At 41.6% G+C, this 14,457-nt stretch overlaps 1 protein-coding gene across 26 annotated transcripts in view; it reads right to left on the bottom strand.

The window, feature by feature from the left end:
- CADPS2 (calcium dependent secretion activator 2) overlaps positions 1 to 14,457 on the bottom strand; it is a 570,146-nt gene that overhangs the window by 255,557 nt on the left and 300,132 nt on the right. For all 26 annotated transcript variants that reach the window (XM_034768448.1, XM_034768267.1, XM_034768287.1 and 23 more), the window contains exon 7: positions 8,790 to 8,901. In XM_034768448.1, the coding sequence (XP_034624339.1) occupies positions 8,790 to 8,901 (112 nt within the window). The remainder of the gene's footprint in view (positions 1 to 8,789; positions 8,902 to 14,457) is intronic.

The following is a 14,457-nucleotide window of genomic DNA, read 5'->3' as shown; positions in this document are numbered from 1 at the left end:
CTACCAGTATTGGGATTTTGCACTAATCACTTACCTAGTGATTCCATATTCCCCATGAAATACACTGAGTGAGCCGGAAACATACACATACATATAATACATATTGACACAAAGGTCTCTGAATATTCTACAGACCCATGTCTGACCCATCCCAGTATAGCAGTCTTTGAAGTGTCCATGATTTCAAGATCTGGCTCAAACATACAGATAACATTCATAAAGTTGAAACAATAGTCCCTAAAGATGGTGTGTGTATTTGCAATATCTGACACACAAAGCACCTGCTGAGAAGACCCTAAAATAATGATATAGGTGATAAAAGGGAGTGAGGTCTGGCAGCACATGGGGCCAGCAGTAGCAATGGGAGCCTTTGGATGCTGCCACCTGAGCCCCACACAACTGCTGAAGTGGCTGGAGAGCTAACATTAAGCTAGGGGCGTTCCAGCCTTCCTACACATGCTCCGCCAAAGAACTGGTTTCTGCCAGAAAGACCATGCTGGAGTGAAAGACAGATGGTAAACATTTCTGAAGAAATGAGACTCAGACAGAGTTGCTCAGGAAACCTCTGCTTTTGAGCATGAGGAAAAAGCCTGTGGAATCACACCTGTAATGGGTGTTGGGAATGGGACCTGCACTCCAAGACTTGGAAAAGACAGAAAAACAGAGATGAGGGGTGGGAAGAAAAAAAGAAGTATTTCCTCACCTGATAGAGAAGCATATTCCCACAATAGAGAACCACAAACTAGCATGTTCAAAGTGTGGAATCTGTTTTAAAATTTACTTCTTTTCTCGGAGGGTGTTTGAACAGATCACAGAATATAAATTATGTGCCTGCTGTAGTCAACATTCAGAAACTAAAAAATTATGCAAGTGTGGGTACCTGCCCAGCAAGATATCTTTAAAGCAAATACAGAATAACAGCATCAATGAAAAGCATAGCTATAAAGCTAATTATTACTGGCTGCATTTGGATGTGACAAGCAGCTCAAAAGACAATAGTTCTTCGCTCTTAATTGAATAATCAGTGCAACAAGACTAAATTATCTTTATATTCAAAAAATATCTGTAATCAAACACCACCTGCTGCTCCCACATTGTATTCACATGTGTGTGAAGCAAGCACAATAGCTGTCACTTTGAATTATTACGTTTGAACATCTTCATAGACAAAGCATGGAACAAAAAAAAAAGTAGCACATGATCGCCGGTAGGAAGGAGAGAGAAAATTAGTATGCTCATCACTTTTTACACTCACTCAGCTATCACACACAAACTCCAGCATTTACATCAACCCTGTTTTGTGTACATACACAGCTAGATACCTGGGCAAACTGGAGTCAGCATAGGGTGACCAGATAGCAAGTGTAAAAAATCGGGACGGAGTGGGGGATTATAGGTGCCTATATAAGAAAAAAGCCCCCCAAAATCGGGACTGTCCCTATACAATCGGGACATCTGGTCACCCTAAGTCAGCAGCATGCAAAAGAATGCACATATTTTGGGAGATCTCAACCATTACCTAATTCAGGGTGGTCCAACCTTTTCACTGCCATGGGCTGGATGCTAGTTAGCCCACCCTGACCTAATCCTCTCAAATTCTGTTTTCTCGTTAGAAGAAATTTACAACTTTAATAAATTTAAACTTAAGAACTTTAAATGCTTTACTCTGCTTTGCTCATGTAACACGCTGCTGCGGACACCCAGAGCCTCAGCAAGAATGATCTTAGCTGGAGGTTAAACTGTGTCAGCTCCTTGCCACAACATCTGTTCTCCTCACCAGCAAACTCTTCAAGGCTCTCCCAGCCCAAACTTTACCCAGCAGGTAACCATCAGTGAATTCCAGCCCCCATGCTCCTCGGAAATATTTCTCTGCAATGCACAGCATCTATCACTGTACATTCACAGAAGACATTCAGTTTGCTGCTCTTTTATAGAGTCAGTACATTACAGCCTATTAGTTTGACTGGAGTAAACAAACCCTTCCCTTCAAATACAGCACTGAGTAGGTTTACATTAAAAATAAAAAAATGATTAACAAAAGGACATAGGTTAAGAGATACCAAGCAAAAGGGATAAAAGTAGAAAAGGTTACAAGCAAATAAAAGTAAAAACAGGCTACAATTTAATACAGTAAGATACAGTCTTTGTTCTTGATAATTTCTCTAAACCAGTCTCCTTTTCAGCTTTTCCTGGCCAGCCTGGCCAGGATCCATCACAAAGGTCAAATTGCTTGGTTCTTTTGTCTCCTAAGCTGACAGATAAAGATAGAGTCTCCCTCTGTTCCTTATATCCCCAAGGGATGTCTTTGTGTTACAAGGCAGGAAGGCCTCCTGGGGATTCAGTCTCCTGTCTCTCTGGGGTGCAGGATCAGTGTTAATTCTCTGCCTCTGGAGTTCAGGATCAGGATAACCCCCAATGCTTTAACTCAATGGCTTTGTTTACTGCTAATATGTAAATTAAGGTAAACCTATATTCCTTTATCTAAGACAGACTTGATTATCACTTCTACCTAGGCTAGGATGTCTGGTCTTACACATAGTTCTAGTAACATCATACAGATGGAATTGGTAACTTCATATATAATATTAATGCCTGCATTTTACAATGATATTAATAGCCAGTGTGTTATTAGTTTTCAAATGATACCCCACGGGGCATATTCTGTACTAATGTCATTACAGTAGTGCATAGGGTGTGAATACAGGAGTACCTAGGGTCACAGGTCTCTAACACTTTTTTAAATGAAATGACTGAGTGTAGGCTTAGGTCTGTACAAAGTCAAGCACACACCTTTTCTCATTTGTATTGATGTAGTAACTGGGAGCCCTAGTCACGGGGTCCTGGTTCACATCTCATTTTACATTGAGTCAGTATATCTAATGATCCTCCAGTAGCTTCCAGTAGAACAATGAAAAAGGCGTTGGTTTTTAAAAAAATGTTCTGAGCAACCAGCAGAAAGCAAACAGAGCATCCCTGTGTGAGCAAACTATACTTGCCTTCATATTTGGATTGATTAGACAGAAAATAAGATGTCAGAAGAGTGCCAGGTAAGAGATTCCTCCAATCACAGACATATCCTAAATGCCTTAGAAGCTGAAGACACCAGATACGCACAATATACGATTATTTACACAATGGCATAAACGTGTGAAACATTTTACAAAACAAATAAAGATGGACTCCTCCCCCTGAAGAATATACAGTTTAAGGCCCTGATCCTGCAACTGGCTGTAAATGGAGGGATACCAGTGTCTGTATACAATCTGTTGCAGGATGAAGCCTCACATTAAGACAAGATCAACAAGAGGTGACTGTGACCCTAAGAATTCCTCAATGAAAACTGGCAAATAGTTCACTGTTCTATAACAGCATCTCTTGTCATACCTGACAAACTCACTACACCTAGCACACTGCTTTCATAGTATTTTTAACTATAAAGAATGTCATGTGAGGTCTTCAATGAAGGCCAGGATCACACTGGTTATTAATATCATTGTGAAATGTATGTACTGACACTATGTAAGAAGTTATCTATATATATTGAAAATATGTTTTAAAGTCTGAATCAATGCAGGGTTGACAAGCAGATTTTGCCAGACAATGGAAGTATATTCACCTTTGCCTCGGTTCACATGTAACTTAAGCATTATAAACTAACCCAATGGAAGCTCCATTTGCATAAGAAGTCACAACATAAGAATGTGAAGTCAATAAGTCAGCACACCAGGGAACAAACCAAGAGGAGACATCCTGACCCCAGAGACAAAACAATGCATTTTGGGGGGTGGGGGAGGGATATAAGAAGCAGGCAAAAGGACACTTCTTTATTCTTCACTAAGGAAACAAAAAGGACAGCACTTTTTGCATTTATGAAAGAGGGATTTCAGCCATGTTGGTTGGAGAGACAGAGATTGCTTTAGGGGAGATAAACTACTTTAGACAAGGGTTTGGCATGTTAAAATTAAATTTAGACTTAGGAAGCCTGTTTCCTTTTGTTTTATACGTAACCATTTCTGTTCCATTATTATCCTTACTCACTATCTCTTAATCTTCGCCTTTGACAATAAATTTATGATTGTTTTGACTATAAATATATCTCAGTGCTATGATGTTATAAAGGAGTTGATCCTCAGTTGAATAAAACAAGTTATTATGTATACTGTCCCCTCATGGACAGCAAATCTGGTAATTTCTGAGAGTATCTAGTGGTTATGTGGTTTTCACTATAAATATATCTCAGTGCTGTGATGTTATAAAGGAGTTGATCCTCAGTTAAATCAAACAAGTTACTATGTATATTGTCCCCTCAGGGACAGCAAATCTGGTAATTTCTGAGAGTTTCTAGTGGTTAAGGACTGGACACTGCAAAGAGCGCTCCAAGAACTCGGGGGTTGGTGTGTGCCTATCATTAACTTGAATAGAGACAGTGAGGTTTGCGGATGCTAGGAAGAAGGTGCTTATATTGCCAGAGGCTACTGGTTTCATGAAGCTGAGCCACAGCAGACAAAGATAAAACTGCTTAATACTAAAGGCGGGTAGTGGTGAGGTGTCTCTAAGCCCTGGGTACCCTGGGCAGCATCACAGTGAAAAAGGTGATAACTGTGAGACATGCATGTTTAGATGAAGGATGTGTGTGTCTTTAGAGTGGCAAGACGTTTGGTTGTTTATTTTTTATTCTTGATTTTATATTTCTTTCTTTTTTCCCCTTTAATTTTACATGATCTCTCCCCCCAAAGGAAAAAAAAAGATCAGATCTGAAACATGACAGGAACTTTTTATATTTTAATATTTCAATCCAACATATCAACAGATGTTCTGCCTGACTGAGAAGTGAGCAACTTCTCTGGGTCTTGAAAGATGATCTTCCTGAGATTATATCACATTATATATAAGATTTGCCATACTTGACCAGATTATTGGAAGCACATTTTTTTTTCAAATGGAATATTGTCACTGAACTTCTGCAATAAATGGCTCTTTTCATTTGTTGTAGTTCACAATTATTCTCGGGTACTCTTACTTAAGAACTGTCTGAAAGAGATGCATGTTCAATGTAACAGTAAGAAAAATATTCTTTAAATAGGCTTAGCATTATCCTTTTTATGTAGTAACAGGGAGTTGTCACAATCTCAAAAAAGAAATTGGAAAAGATATAGAAAAGGGCAACAAAAATGATAGGGGTATGGAAAGGCTTCCATATGAAGAGAGATTAATAAGACTGGGAATTTCAACTTGGAAAAGGGGGGATAGAATAGAGTTCAGTAAAATCATGACTGGTGTGGAGAAAGTAAATAAAGAAGTGTTATTTATTCCTTCTCATAACACAAGAACTAGGGGTCACCCAATGAAATGAATAGGCAGCAGGTATAAAACAAACAAAAGGAGTATTTCTTCACACAACGCATAGTCAACCTGTGGAACTTTTTGCCAGAGGATGTTGTGAAGATTAAGACTAACAGTGTTCATAAAAGAACTAGATAAGTTCATGGAGGATATGTCCATCAATGGCTATTAGCCTGGATGGGCAAGGATGCAAAACCAAAACCAAACCCATAATTGTAAGTATGTACTATAGCTATGGATATACAAAGATATGACTACTCTGTGAAAGGAGAACACATTTTCAAAATGCTGTAAAGGATTTATTCATGCAACTCCCAATGATCTTTATAGGAGTCAACTGCCTAAATTTAGGGTCCAAAATTTGAATCTTTATCCTACAGTGTCTGTAATGATGTTTTATGGATAATACAACGGATGACTCAACCATAAAGTGGTTCTGCACAGTGAGAAAACAAAAATAGCATTTGTTATTCAGTGAAAAATAACATTTCACTGGGCAATTTGTCATTAAGAATAATTTAATTACTCTTCAGAGTAACAGAAATTACTTTTGATTTCAGCAAGATTTACTTTTCTAGTACAATAGCATCCACTGACACAACACAGTACTATAACAACCATAAATTATATGATTAAATCGTTGTAAGAACCTCTAATTGCTTTTTCAACCAGCAGGGCCCAACTCACCATCCTCTTACTCTATCTGTGAGTGGACCACGAGTCATTCAGGGGAAAGCATTTCTATGCTTTTTCCTGCACCCTAAACAGTAGCCACCTGCAACATCTCTCAATTCAGTCCCACAACAGCAGCACCCCTACAGCCCCAGGTAAGACAGTGATATATTTGACTTTTTATAAGAAGAATCATAGACTCCACCGGTCTACCCCTTGTTGTTCCTCTGCCGATATCTCTGGCAGATCTCACCAGAGCAACGTATCCTGCCCCTGCCTTCAAACGGGAAGTGAAATGCTACAAAGTTGGGACTGACCTGAGTCATGAGGTTCAGATTCAGATTCAAACTTTCTGAAGAAGTTGAAGAAAAATCATCAACCACTGTAAGCACTTTGTTGCACCAAGCAATGGACTTCTCCAAATGCTTTCAAGAGATTTATGGTCAGATTGTATGTCCATGGTGTAACCGTAAGTGTATTGGTGAAATATTCCCATTCCAAAGGCTATGGACAATGCTTTGTTTGCATATGCAACAGGTTGTCTCCCTTGCAGCATGTCCCCCAAGCAACACCTTGCAACAGGTTGTCCCCCCTTGCAGCTATTCCTATCTCGGTTTCATCATATTGCTGCACCCAGGGTTCCTCTGGGTTCTAATATTTCAGAATGGGAGCCCTCCCAATCATCTCTTTTACTTTCTAGAACGTTTGCTCATGTTGGTCCATCCACTCCCATTAGTTGTCTCAAAGTGCCAACTGTCTCAGGATCCTGCAGCTCTCAGACAGATGGCTGCAAAACTTAGCTACTAAATAACTGACCATTCACAGGAATCTCTGAACTCCTTTAACACTACTGAACTTTGGCATTTCTTTACAATGCCTCACTTTCTCTAGGTCTACTTTCAGGACTTTGGAGGTCAACAAATGTCCAATGTATGGCATCTCAGTTACTCTCAACCTGAGCTTGTTTAAGTTCAATTTAATATTCTTTTCTCAGCATCTTTGTAAAAATTGTAATAATTTGTAGTCATGATCTCGTACTTGTTCTGGACTATCACCTTCTCGTACTATCAGCACATTATCAGTTATTGTCCAGATTCTCGTCAGGCCCTCCAATGTGTGGGTCAATCTGCTCTGGAATACCTCTGGTGCTGGAGTGATTCCCACTGGCATCCTTAACCACAAGTTGCAAAGGTTGTCAAGTAACTGGATTCTTCATTCAGTTCAGTGTGTCAGAATCCATTTTTTACATTGCATATTATAAAAAGTCTCACTTTACACAGATCTGGTGATAAGTCCTCAACTGTAGGTAGAAGGAAATGTTTCCGTTTCAAAACTTTGGGTCTATGCATATTATCAGTTTTCCAGATGACTTTTCTTACTACTCCAAGACTGTTTATCCAATCTATGCTATTCTCTACAGGCTGTACAATTCCACAGTTCTGTAGGCGCTGCAGTTCCTCTTTCAGTGGCTGTAGTACTGCAATGGGTACTTTTCTTTTTGGCAATTTAACTGGCTTCACACTAGTGTCAATCTCTACTGGCAAACACCATCTAGACATCTGTCTCCATGAAACACATCTCTATACACCCTCTGTATCTTCTCCTAGGCCCAGGTAATACCATCCTAGATAGCTTTAGTCATTTTGCTAATCACTTTCATTATGTTCTAGAACTGTACTTTTATCAGGTTCATGGCTTAGGTGGGCTTGCTGTCCAGAAGTGGTATTGCTGTCTCATCTATTACCACAAAGTCCAATCTACATTTCTTTTTGTTCCTTGGATTTCTTATTTTGATTTTACATTACCCCATAGCCTTCAATGTGATATGATTGTACATTGCTAGCTGCTATTCCCTAGCTCTATGCCAAAATGTTATAAGAATCTGAAAATATTACAAGCAGCTCATCACGGGGTGGGGGTGGGGTATTTATCAGGAACCCCTTGATCAAATGACCCAGTGACTTACTGCCCTTTGATCTCATTCAGTTCCATTGTTCAGGAAACATGTTCACATTACCTTAACCACTTACTAGAGTCTTTTTTCCTTCTTCTCTTTAATTGGGAGGCTATATCTGCCGCTGGCAGGCAAAGAACAAGGAACATGCACAACACATTCTGTGAAAATTCAATGGCAGGGCTCAAAATCCCAGTTCATGGGTGCAGTTCAGGTTCAATGAGTACAGTAAGTTCCTTTGCACCACCCAGTTGCTGTGACAACGGACTGTCTGGAAACCCTCTTGCTTCAACAGAGCCCTAGTTTCTGTAAAGGCACACAGTGCATTTCACTCTTTTAGGTGCATCACTTTGGCACACACCCACCTAGAGTTACAAACTTTACTCTTAATAACTTTTTCGGTATTGCTGCCCCAAAGAGGCACTTGGTGCCATGCCCTAGCTGAGATAAATCCTGAGCAACTGAGATTAGTTCGGGGAGGATCAATGTTTCAAAAAAAAAAAAAAAGAGAAGGGGGATGGTGGGGGGCTTTGGGGGGGGGGGGGGGGGAAGCGCTGTATCTTGGAAACCACTTGTTCAAATGACCCCAAATTTGAAGCACTAACACTATGCAGAAACCCCTGAGACACAGCAAATTCAAGACAATCCGTGTCAGAATACAGATTTTGGAGCACTTAGAATAGCCCACCTTTAAACAGAAAGCAAGCATCAGCCTTAACTATAGCGGAGCAGGTGGTCTGCTATAATGAACACCTTATAGCTTTGTTTGCACAATGTGCTTTTGTCAATATTCTAATTTTGTAAATGCAATGACACTCACCCTTCCCAATTCTTTATCTTCAAGGGCTAGGACACCAGTGCTTTCCGTAAAGAGTTTTACTTTGACAACAGGCCGAGGGTGAGTAGTGGTGAAGTCCCCTTGAGTTCCCCATCTGTAATAAATAAAGTAACAGAATTTAGGTTTTATTTTTTAAAGCTTTAAGGCAATAGCTTTGTAATGTTTTGTAGAATACATGTAACTTTATTCCTTGGGCGTAATTTTTAAACAGAAGAACTGTCTATTTAGGCGAAAAACATTTTGTACATCTGCAGCTGTACTTGGCTACAGAGACTAGACATCTGCATCTGAAAATTGGGCTTCCTTTGTGATGGAACATGGTTTTCGTATATGATTTTGTAATTAAAATCACAATTTGACAGATGGCATAATCAAAGCATTGCAACAATAAACTATTGGGAGAATGCAGTATCAAGCTTGTGGACAGATTTATGTATAACAAAGCAGAAGATCACATTTATTCTTCTATTGAAATATACTGAAATTATTAGGTTTAATATAATTGCTTGGGCGTGTAAAAATTAAATTGATTTCTCAAGCAATTCACCCAATTGTAAAGTTGGGCCCCGATCCTGCAAAGACTCATACATGGGCTTAACTTTGAAACTATTCGCTTTCTTAAACTTAAGCACATTCAGAAACAGACTTCAAAGAGGAACAGCAGAACTAAAATTCATTTGCAAATTTAACACCATTAATCTGGGCTTGAATAGGGACTGGGAGTGGCTGGTTCATTACAGAAGCAGCTTTTCCTCTCCTGGAATTGACACCTCCTCATCTATTATTGGGAGTGGACTACATCCACCCTGATTGAATTGACCCTGTCAACACTGGTTCTCCACTTGTGAAATAACTCCCTGCTCTCCATGTGTCAGTATATAATGCCTGCATCTGTAACTTTCACTCTATGCATCTGAAGAAGTGAGGTTTTTACCCACGAAAGCTTATGCCCAAATAAATCTGTTAGTCTTTAAGGTGCCACCAGACTCCTTGTTGTTTTTATAAATACAGACTAACACAGCTACCCCCTGATACTGTGTAACCCAGGTGGTTTATAGTGCAGCATTTGACTTTGTTTCTCCAGGGAAGAGGGAGAGAAACAGTGGGGAGGAGGCATGGATCTTAGCTGGATACTCCGTGAGTTTGCATACCTGCAGAGACAACAACAGGGCAACTCACTTAGAAGAAAGCAGAAACTTTCAGAACAGGGTGTGGCAGGTACTAGATATGCTCAGTAGCTGCTTCTGAGGCTGTACATAAAGTTTTCATTTTGGGCAACCCATTTGGCAGGTCACATTCTAATTACTCTCTGAGAGCGGACCCAATCAGAGAACAAGGGTCGAGGGCAAGGTTATAAATACCGGAGTTACAAAGAGCCCGGACTGACACAGGACCAAGGGATGTATCTGCTGTGAGGGCTGGGTCCCAATCCCTCTACCACTCAGGATACAGTGCAGTGCTATTTCAGCTTTACTTACTAGGGAAGCCCTCTATTAGGATAGTGTTTGGACCACTGTGGTTGCATTTTGTGGATCTAGAGGGAGAGCTTGGGAGATGCAGGGAGCATTTATTCCTCCTAGAGGCCACAGAGCCTGGGGAACTTACACTGAACTATCAGCTAACTGCTCTAAACTGGGATTCTGTCTCTGTGAGAAAGAGAGAGTATGGAGCAGCACTTCGCAAGATGAGGGTTTGTGACTAAGCTGACTTATGGGGAGAAGATAGTGCCCTATAGAGTGAGCACCTTATAGAGATCCAGGGGAATCTCTGTGCCACTTTGGATACACGCTACAGATTTCTGTTTAACCAGCAACTGAGGGTAGTTTTACACTGCAATATAAATCCAAGCTCAGACTCAGGCTCAAGCCCAAGCCCACCTTCTGATTACCCACAATTCTATCTGATTCAAGCCCAGGACCACAAGGGTGGAGGGTTCAAAGCCCAAACACCATGGGGGTTTGGGCCCAAACTCCATTGTTTTGCAGTGTGGATGCAGCTCAGACCCGAGCCCTCCACATTCAACTCCTGAGAATCTGCCAACTGTATCCCCTAATCCCATGGGACAGTGTCATTTGTCCTTTCTATTCCGAGACTGGCCAATCGACCCCCAGGAAAAAGAAGTAACTCTCTGGTTCAAGTACAGCTGCTCAGCATTGAACCCTTCCCTTTTGTTCAGGACACAGAGGTGCAAACACAGTGAATCTCCTCCTGCATTTGCAATGGCCACTGACATGAAGAAGTCCTTTGTAAGTGTGCTGCAGGCAGATACTGGTGAATTTCTGGTGTGAGGTGAGTAAACAGTTTGAATTTAGCAAGAGTTCCAGGAATGACCACACATACCAGCTAACAGGAAAGAAGCTTGCAGTGATGGGGATTTACTGGATCAGTGACCAGTGTAGGGAGCAGATTAAGTAGCGCAAGACAGACTACTGGAAAGCCAGGGATGAAAACCACTCCGCTAGGAACTCCATATCATCCTGCCCATTTTACAAGGAGTTTGACTGGGTGCTGGGTACTGTGCCAAGCAGGGCTGGAATGTTTTGTGGGCCCCCGCTCCACCCACCTCAAGACCCCCCCCCCAATTTGTTCCTTGAGACCCCACACCAACTCGACCTCTTCCCCCCAAGACCACCTGCCACTTGAATGGGGTGAGAGGGCAGAGAGAAGTGAACAGGACCTCGGGGGTGGGGGGGAGAGGCCAAGGGCCTTAGGGCAGAGTGTGGCAGAGCAGGGAGCAAGGCAGAGCAGGGAGCGTGGCAGAGCAGGGAGCGAGGCCACAGTCTGGGCACCAGGGCCCCTTCTGAGTGTGGATCCGGCCTTACAGGACCATTGGCGCCATTGTAAAACCGGTACTAGCACTGAGCCAAAATGGCAAACTTCTAATCCCTGAATCCAGTACAGCACTGGAGGGGAGCCAGCAAGTTCCAGATCAGGCTGATGAAGTGACTTTTTCTCAAACTGGTCCCCAAGGAAGCTTTGCCACTGGAGAAGCTGCAGCAGATTTTGGGACCCTGCTTGGAGTCCCTGCTTGATTTGTTGGGGAAGAATCAATGTGGTTTTTGTAACAGGAAATAATGCCTCACCAATCTACTAGAATTCTTTGAGGGCGTCAACAAGCATGAGGACAAGCGGGATCCAATGGATATAGTGTACTTCAATTTTCAGAAACTCTCTGACAAGATCCCTCACCAAAGGCTCTTAAGCAAAGTAAGTTGTCATGGGATAAGAGGGAAGGTTCTCTCATGGATCAGTAACTGGTTAAAAGCTAGGAAATAAAGGGTAGGAATAAATGGTTAGTTTTCAGAATGATAAATAGTGGTGTCCCCCCAGGGGTCTGTACTCAGACCAGAACTATTCAACATATTCATAAATTATCTGAAAAAGGGGTAAACAGTGAGGTGGCAAAATTTGCAGATGATACAAAAATACGCAAGATAGTTAAGTTCAAAGCAGACTGTGAAGAGTTACAATGGGGTCTGACAAAACTGAAGGACTGGGCAACAAAATGGCACATGAAATTCAATGTTGATAAATGCAAAGTAATACACACTGGAAAAATATAATCCCAACTATACATAGAAAATGACAGGATCTAAATTAGCTGTTAGCACTCAAGAAAGATCTTGGCATCATTATGGATAGTTCTCTGAAAACACCACTCAATGTACAGCGGCAGTCAGAAAAGCTAACAGAATGTTGGGAATCATTAAGAAAGGGATAGATAATAAGACAGAAAATATCATGTTGCCTCTATATAAATCCATGGTATGTGGACATCTTGAATACTGCATGCAGATGTGGTCGCCCCATCTCAAAAAAGATATGTTGGAATTGGAAGAGGTTCAGAAAAGGGCAACAAAAATGATTAGGGGCATGGAACAGCTTCTGTATGAGGAAAGATTAAAAAGACTGGGGGCAGGTCTTCACTACGGGGGGGGGGGTCGATTTAAGATACGCAAATTCAGCTACGTGAATAGCATAGCTGAATTCGACCTATCTGAGTCGATTTACCCGAGTCGATTTACCCCACTGTGAGGACAGTGGCAAAATCGACCTCCATGGCTCCCCGTCGACGGCGCTTACTCCCACCTCTGCTGGTGGAGTAAGAGCGTCGATTCGGGGATTGATTGTCGCGTCCCGACGAGACGTGATAATTCGATCCACGGGAGATCGATTTCTACCCGCCGATTCAGGCGGGTAGTGTAGACCTAGCCTGGGACTTTTCAGCTTGGAAAATAGACAACTAAGGGGGAATATGATAGTGGTCTATAAAATCATGACTGGTGTGGAGAAAGTAAATAAGGCAGTGTTATTTACTCTTCTCATAACAAAAGAACTAGGGGTCAACAAATGAAATAAATAGGCAACAGGTTTAAATCAAAGAAAAGGAAGTATTTCTTTACACAATGCACAGTCAACCTGTGGAACTCTTTGCCAGAGGATGTTGTGAAGACCAAGACTATAACAGGGTTCAAAAAAGAACTAGATAAATTCATGGAGGATAGGTCTATCAAAGGCTATTAGCCAGGATGGGCAGGGATGGTGTGCCTAGCACTGTTTGCCAAAAGCTGAGAATGGGCGAGAGAGGATGGATCATTTGGTGATTACCTGTTCTTTTCATTCCCTCTGGGGCACCTGGCATTGGCCACTGTTAGAAGACAGGATACTGGGCTAGATGGATCTTTGGTGTGACCCAATATGGTCGTTCTTGTGTTCTGTCGCAGCTTCTCCCCAGCCCAGGCTCCAAAGGGAGCAGTAGCTCTCTGTTCCAGTTCCCTGCCCACAATATGGACACTGCCACTCCCCTGCACCCTCTGACCCAGGAAGCTCAGTACAATCCCAGAGAGCATCTACCACTGCATTATGGGATCTGCAGCCCTTCACAGTAAGCATAACAGTACACAGAGGTCTGATAGGGTTCAGAGGCTCCTCAAATAGGAGCCTTCACAAGAGTAAAGTTTTTTATTTCATTAGGAAGTTTTATTACTATCACTGCATCACATCATATAATGTGTGTTTCAAATAATAAAGGTAAAGACATGCTATGGAACAACTGGAAAGATGTATGCAAACACCATTTCTCAATAGTTACCTACATATATCTCATACTGTACATTCACAGTTCTTACCACTCTCACCCCACCCCCATTTCATAAGTGGGCGCGTTATTAATTCACAAGCACAATGCATGGCAATCAACTCTTCATCCTGCAGTTCATAAGCAGTCCTTTCATCCACAAGTACAATGCATGTAATTAACAATCCTCCTCAAAATTTTATTTCCTAAGCAGTGATGTCATTCATTCTTTCGTTCTTAAGTACATTGTATGGCAATCGACCCCTCCACTTCCCTCAGTTTTCACAAGCGGTTCATGTCGATTCATTCATTCATTCATTCATAAGTACAATGCCTGGCAATCACTCTCCCCACCCAACCATTTCATTGCATGATGTGACAGTACCTCATGGTCTGTAAAAATTGCACAAGCAAATTCATAAACACACTATTCTGCCTCTTTCACTGGCCCATTCAAGTTCATAATGTGGGAACACAAGGCATCCCTGACTTCTATTGACTGGATGCAGCCAGCTCCAGCTGTGGTAGGTGCACTTTCTGGCTCAGAGTACAGATTGCGAAGAGCACAGCAAG

The sequence above is a fragment of the Trachemys scripta genome, chromosome 1 (genome assembly GCF_013100865.1).
Source record: "Trachemys scripta elegans isolate TJP31775 chromosome 1, CAS_Tse_1.0, whole genome shotgun sequence".
In the NCBI taxonomy this organism is placed as follows: Eukaryota; Metazoa; Chordata; order Testudines; family Emydidae; genus Trachemys; species Trachemys scripta.
This window is presented reverse-complemented; position numbering and strand designations above follow the sequence as displayed.